The 7193-nt window shown below is 41.6% G+C and overlaps 1 protein-coding gene across 2 annotated transcripts in view; it reads left to right on the top strand.

The window, feature by feature from the left end:
• Nucleotides 1-822: 822 nt before the first annotated feature.
• The window catches only part of ZDHHC13 (zinc finger, DHHC-type containing 13), a 46142-nt gene continuing 39771 nt past the window's right edge, over nt 823-7193 (top strand). Inside the window, exon 1 of one of the 2 annotated variants that reach the window (XM_012654222.1) lies at nt 823-951. Coding sequence is in view for 1 of the 2 variants with exons in the window: in XM_012654221.1 (XP_012509675.1) it covers nt 925-951 (27 nt within the window). In the remaining variant the exon portion in view is untranslated. The remainder of the gene's footprint in view (nt 952-7193) is intronic. The other variant, XM_012654221.1, reaches the window with a different exon arrangement.

Genomic DNA, 7193 nt, shown 5'->3' with positions numbered 1-7193 from the left:
GTTCAGCTTAGCAGGAGACACATGACAAAGAATAATTATAAAGATCTGTGTTAAATACTGGGCTAGAAAAGCTCAATATTTTCTGGGGGCTGAGGTAGGAAGGCTCTGCTGCCCCACTGCAGTGCTCCAAGGGCAGGGACCATATTTTCCTTTGCTTTGCAGACCTTCAAACTGGACAGGGCTTACATGCCAGCTCCTCCAGTGCGGTCCACGAAAGGGTGTGTGTGGGGGTCTTGTCCAATCCCCCTCTAGCCTGGGCTGTGGAATTCATATATTTTGTTTTGTATGAGGAAACAGAACCCCAGATGGTGGAAGCGACTTGCCCAAGATCACACAAATGGAGAGTGGCAAATATTTTAACAGCTAGCATCTATTGATTCCTTTGTATATGCCAAGCATTCATTGGTTGAGGGGCTTTACATGCTTTTTCTCATTTAGTCCTTCTGGCATTTCCATAAAATTTCACAGATAAAGATACTGAGGTAAAGTAAAAGACTTTCACAAAGTCATAGAGCCAATAGGTAGCCAAGTCCAGATTTGCTCTCAGTAGATGGTGGTTGACGTTGGAATAACAGCCTGATCCTGTACCTGTATGAACGTCTAGGGCAGGTGGACACCAGGGGGAGGGGCGCACAGACTTGGGCAGGGGCCAAGGGAGCGTACGGCGGGATGGGCTGGGGGCGGAGCCTCCACCGGCCTGTTCACAACTGGCCTCAGGGCGGCAGGAAAGTCCCGCCCCCAGCAGAGGGAGGGCGGGGATTGGCTCTCGAGGCCGATTGACGGCGCAGGGTGCGAGCGGGGACCTCAGCGGCAGAGGCGCGAGCGCGAGCAGGAAGTGTGAGAAGAGGCGGCCCAAGGCGGGCTGGCGAGGGGCTGCCTTGTACACTTCGCCGAGTCCCAGCCACCGCCCGGGTGCCTGGGGAGATGGAGGAGCCGGGGTTGGGCTCGCAGGTGAGTGCATCCGGGCGGGGGCTGTCAGGGGGGCCCGGAGAGCGGCTGCGGCTGTGGGGAGAGGGTGGTTGTGCGTGTGAGGCAGCTCGGTGAGGGGCTTCCGGGGGCGGCCGGGAGAAGTGGTAGCCTGGAAACACCGAGAATGATGCTGGGAATTCTCTCCGAGGCGACCGGGAAGAAAAGGCGAGGATTGAGGGGTGAGGGCCCTAGCCAGCGTTTCCAGCCTCCGTCCCGGGGATAGGGCGCCCCCTGGGGCCGGCACCCCCGGCCCCCGGCACCCCGAGCCCGTCAGGGACCGCTGTGGGGCCTGGGGAGTGGAGGGGACGGAAGGGCGTTCGTTCCTGGGGGAGGTGTCAGGTGATACACCTGAGTCGGACCGGCCCTGCTTGACCTTGGCTTGGAGTCTGAGCGGTTCTATTGATTTCTTTCTCAGATCAGGCGCCTGGGCACCCGCCTGCACCCCACCCAGCCCTGTTTTTAGCTCTTGTTCTCACATTCTTGCTTACTCCTTGAAAAAATTAAGGCTGCTTGCTTAGGATGGAGCAAAGGGCATGGAAAGGGAGCTCCGTGATAGCCACCCGCGAAATCCCGAAGGACTATATTCTGTGGAGGGGGTATTATAAAATCCAGATGTAGTTCCAGAGAACGGACGCGGGCCAGTAGGGGAAGTTGTAGGTAGTTGTTGGCTCCAAGAGAACAAGATTTTTGTCCTTTTTGCTTATGGCCCTTTCCCAGTGCCTAGAGTCCTGACTGGCATACTGTAGACGTTCACTTAATATTTGTTGAATAAATGAATTTTCAGATTCAGCCAATTTTAATGAGTGCTTTGCATATGCCAGATGCTTTTATATGCATTATTTTATTTCATAATTGAAGCATCCTTAAGAAAAATATACCATCCCCATTTACAGATGAGAAAACTGGAGAATGAGTTAGGTGGTAGATTTTCAAGAGATTTGATACAGATTATTTGACCTCTAATCCTGAGAGTTCCTCATGCTCCCCCTTTCCCTTCTTTCAGCAGCCTGGTGTAGGTTTAGTGAGGAACAAGATATCTGGAGAAGTGTCAGGGTGTTCTTGTTGGGTAGTCTCACATTTTGACAGGAAAAAAATGGTTTGCAGTTTTAGTGGATTTTACAAAAGGGTGTTGAATCTTCACATGGAAACTATGCCTCATTCCTTTTCTCTGAGAGCCTCAAAGAAAAGTTGGTGAGAGTAACTATCATGTCTTAATTACTGGCACTTATTTACTAAAGCCTTCAGGTGCTTAAAGTTCACTACCTTATGCTGAAGGGAAGACAGCCTGCCCCCGTCCCCTGACTTGTGGAGGGAGAGAATGATTTGGGTAGAAATTAGGCAAGGTAAAGAGATCATTGTTGTTAATAATAATCATTAATATTTGAATAATAATCAAAAAAGTTGTTAACTTTTTCACTAATAATGTGAAGACCTTACCTATATACGGTGCTTTACGGTTTGCAAAATACTTCTATGATCCTGTGATGTGGGGAGAAATGATTATTCTAATTTTAGAGATGAGAACTGAAGCTCAAAAAGTTGGAGTAACTTGCTACAAGTCAAATAAATAGCTGCTGAGTGATAGAGCCAAGACTAAGACTTCATTCATTCATTCCGCAGTGTGTTTTGAATGTCGTTAGACACCGTTCTAGGTGTGGGTGAAAAATTATTGAACAAAATAGACAAAAACATTACTGTTCTGGTTGAATTGAATTTGGTTCTCTTGATTCCAAGTTCAGTGCTGATGAGTTTGTCCCAGAATTTGCCTACATGATCTGGTCTCCGGTTTCCTTCTGACACTATCTTGCTTGCCCAGTCAACCTAAGCCACACTGGCCTCATGGCCTCTGTACTTAGTATTCGCTCTGCCTGGAATGCTCTTTTCTCATGTACCCACTTGTCTTATTCTCCTACCTCTTTAAAGTCTTGACACAAGTGTCACCTCAGTGTGGCATTCTGTGACCCCCATATTTAAAATTGCAAGCCCTTCCCATTATCAGCACTATCGACAACACTCCCTAGCTTCTATCCTTGTTTTACATTTCTCCTCAGTGTTTAATACCATGTAATATACTTATTAGTCCTATTTGTTATTTCTTTCCCCTCCACTGAATGTAAGCACTATAAGGGCAGTGATTTTTATCTGTTATGTTCGCCGCTGTGTGCCTAGCATCTAGAACAGTGCCTACTACTGGTGGGTACTCTGTAAATACTTGTCCAATGAATGAACTTGGAAACTTAACTCTGGTTCCGTTAATGTGAGAAGTTTTAATAGCTATCTGTCAGATCTCTCACACGCACACTCTCTCTTTCTTTCTCTTTCTCTCTTTCTCATACTTTTTCTCTTACTTTCGTTTTTTTTTGATAATCTGTCAAGATAGTGACCCTCATCAGAGTTTTGATTATGGTTTTCTTTTAAGTTAATGCCCACTGTAACATCAGCAATACTTCAATACTATTTAGAAAAATAATTGGATTCATGATATCTCTGTGTGAGAAATAATATGTGGTCCCCCCGAAGGCTTAAAGATGCCCAGTTATCTATTATGGTATAAATTACCCCAAAATAGAGGAGCATAAAGCAGCCATTGTCATGCTCATGGACTCTTTGTGTCAATAATTTGGATGGACTGCTAGAGGGTTGGTTTGTTTCTGTTCTATCACTTCTAGGGCTTCAGCTGGAAAGACTCCTAAACTGGGGATGACTTGATTGCTAGAGCTGGTGTCATCTAGGTGTGTCTTCACTCACATCTGGCAGTCAATGCCGACTTTCAATAGGGACACCTTCATGTGACCTAGGCCTTTGCACAGCATGGTGGCTGGGTTTCCAGAGCAAACATCTCAAGAAACGGAAAGAGGAACTGCCAGTTTCTGGGCCTGCAAACTGGCACAGTGTCACTTCTGCAATATGTTATTAGTGAAGGAGTCACAGAGCTCAGTCAAGAGGAAGGGACATAGACCCCTGCCTCTTGATGGAGAAGAATCAAAAAATTCTGGGGCTCTGATGTAAAAATCACCACACATGTATCCATATGTCTCTGAGATAATTTTCATAATATCTTGTTATATTTTTCCCCCCTGTGGAGGAGAGTTACATGTTGCATCCCCTTTTTCCCTCTTTTTTTTTTTTTTTGCTTGTGTATTTTAATTACAGCAACGACAACAACAACAAAGAACATGTTATCCTGGTATCTTGAGTCAGTTGTAGACTGGAATTCTAGGAGGACTAGAGGAGGTAAAATGGAATGGAATCATGGAATACTTGGCACTGGAAGGCTTTTCAGTGAATTACCTAGTTCAGAGATTCCTAAACTGGTATATAGGGTAAACTTCAGGGCATTCGTGAACATATTGAAATTATATCCAAAAGTTAGTTTTGTATGTGCAGTCGTGTATGTCTCTAAGTAGAGAGGCCTTAGTTTGGTAACATTTTCAAAAAGGGCCATGACATTAGGAAGGTTTGGGAATCATTGATCTAGTCTAACTAACCCTTTTACTTTTCCCATGAAATTGAGACTCAGAAATAATAACTTATTTTCCAAAGATCTACATCAAGTTAGAGGCAGAGCCCAGGTCTCAGGGCTCCTGAAACAGTGCTTTTTCATTGCCATTCAGGTGGTCCAGTTGTGATGGTGATCCTCATTGATTGATTACTGTCACCTGGAGTCCACCTATTCTTGAATCCAAGGCTTGAGGAGTAGTCTGTTTTACTGTGCTCAGAGGATGGGGAAGAGAATATTCCTAACTAGAATATGAGCTCCTTCAAAACCAAGGAGCTCATATTTTGTTCATTGCCATATCCCTGAATGAATGATTAATATGAAGACTCTTGTGACTTTGCTGGCATCACGAGAATTTGCTTAGTCTGTTCTGTTACCTTAATGTTACACACAACCATGTAGCAGTTAAGCTTCCATATCCATAAATGGTTGTTCACTCAGTGAAATTTTAACCAGTGCACAAGTCAGTAGTGACTATTGTAATAGCTCCTCTTAGCACCATACAATGTGAGAGTTAAAAGGAACTTTGTAGGTATATTGATCTGCCCCTTTCATTTTACAAATGTAGAAACTAGGGCCAAAAATAGGGTAGATGATTAGCCACCATCATACAGCCGACATGAAAATACTAGGAATCTGGTTAGTTGACACCTGTTTCATTAGTGCAATCAGGAGAGATTAGGCTGAGAGAATACTGCAGAAGCCGGGACTCAGTTTCTTCTTCCCTACATTTGAGACTGAGAGTTGCTTTTCTGCTTCTCTGTATGTCTTTACCCTCCTTTTCTTGATGATCCTTCAACTTCACAAACAGTAAACATTCCAGCTCCCCTCCGTTTGAACAGAGAGACAGGAGCTGGTTGCCAAATTCATATTCTCATGGGTTGTAACATGGGTCATGTTATAAGAATTGACAGTGTATTTCTAAATTATATTTGTTAATTAATAGCTCAATATATACTCATGGCAAGATTTGAATTAAAGATAGTGGGTCTAAATCTACCTCAAATTAGCCTTTTTGATAATTTTGAATTTTTTTGGAGGGGGGCTGACTTGTCAAATTGGATTAGATTGTCTTTGTTTATACTTCTCGTGTGACTGATGAAGAGCTGCTATGAGTAGAATTGTCAGCTCTGCCATTTTCTTGTTTGCTTATGCTGATTATTACCCCAATTCATGGCTTCTTTGTAGAAATAGTTTAAGCTACTTGCTCATTTTGGGAGAGGTAATTTAGTTAAAATTCGATAATGTAATCTGAAAATTATTTAACCTGATGTATACGGTAATATGCTGAAGGTCCCACTGTCATCCCCTCTGGTTGTTGAACCTTTACTTTGCCCTCAGGTGCCTTGTAAGTGGAGTCGGAGTGGCCTGCTTGACATACAGATCAGTGAGATTGCCAGTGTTAAAAATTAGTAAAGCTTAAACAACTCAAATTCGTAAATTTTATTTTTCCTTTTTTATTAAAGATAAAAGACTTTATAATAGAAACATTAAAATTTTCTCCCATTACCCAGTGCATTACTGCATATGTGGCCTTAAGCGTACTCTCCTCAATTTGGAGACTGTTGACTTCAAACATAGGCTTTGAATTTGTATAGTCATTTTAGGTTTTACTTTGATCTGGATTTAGGTAAAAATTGATGACATGAACAGAAGAACCTACTGTTCTCTAGTCTCTTATTGCCATTTAATCATATAGAATCATATATTGCCTTCTATTATCATTTTACTTTGATTGTCTCTGTTGTATTTCCCCTATTAGACTTAAGCTCCTGTAGGATAGATATCCATGTCTTCTGTGCTGCTAGCATAATGCTTTGAATACCATAAATATACAGTAATTAATTGCTGCATAAATAAATGCTCTAAATTGTGGATCTTCTTTACTTTGAAATGTGTAATCCTCCTCAACTTTATACATGAAAAATGAAGCTGATGTCCTTAACCCCTTAAGACATTGTAAGAAGCAATAAATTTGTATTTGTAGAATGAGTCAATTTTCTATTATGAAAAATCTGTATATAGACAAAGAGTTAATCTTCCTAACATACAAATAGGAACAGATATACATAATTCACTAGAAAAACAGGTAGACTATGAAAAGGCAGTCCACAAAAAAGAAGATGCTGGAGAGCCAATATACATAATAACAAAAACAAAACACTTTAGCAGCTAGAGGGGTGCAAATGAAAAATAGGATGCCATTTTTTAGCCATCAGATTGGCCAGATTGTAAAAAGATTGATAATATCCAGTTCTGGGAAGGTTTGTAGGGAAAAAGAATACTTATATACTGTGCTGTTGGGACTGAATTGGGGATGGTATTTGGTCAGTATCTATTTATATTTAAAATATTTTTATTTTTTGACCCAAGAATCCTCCTTTGGGGAATCAATCCTGTAGAACTAGAATGTACAGGGTATTAATTGTAGGATTGTTTATAGAATTGAAAGGCTGAAATCAACCTACGCCTCTAACAATAGGGAAATGGTTGAATAAATTATGCTAAATCTATATAATGGAATAATATTCAACTATTACTGACCTACAGGGCTGTACATGATATATATTGTTAGGTGAGAAAAGCAAGTTGAAGAATAATGTGTATAATATGAAACCATTCTTTGTTAAATAAATATAAGAAGAAAATTACAAAGAAATTGTATGTGTGTATTCAGTATAATATATATGTTAAAGTATAACATAAACATAATAAGGAAGGATAT

Source organism: Propithecus coquereli, unplaced genomic scaffold, assembly GCF_000956105.1.
Source record: "Propithecus coquereli isolate 6110/MARCELLA unplaced genomic scaffold, Pcoq_1.0 Scaffold44, whole genome shotgun sequence".
NCBI classification, from domain to species: domain Eukaryota; kingdom Metazoa; phylum Chordata; class Mammalia; order Primates; family Indriidae; genus Propithecus; species Propithecus coquereli.
Note: the sequence above shows the minus strand (reverse complement) of the source record. Positions and strands in the feature narration are given on the sequence as shown.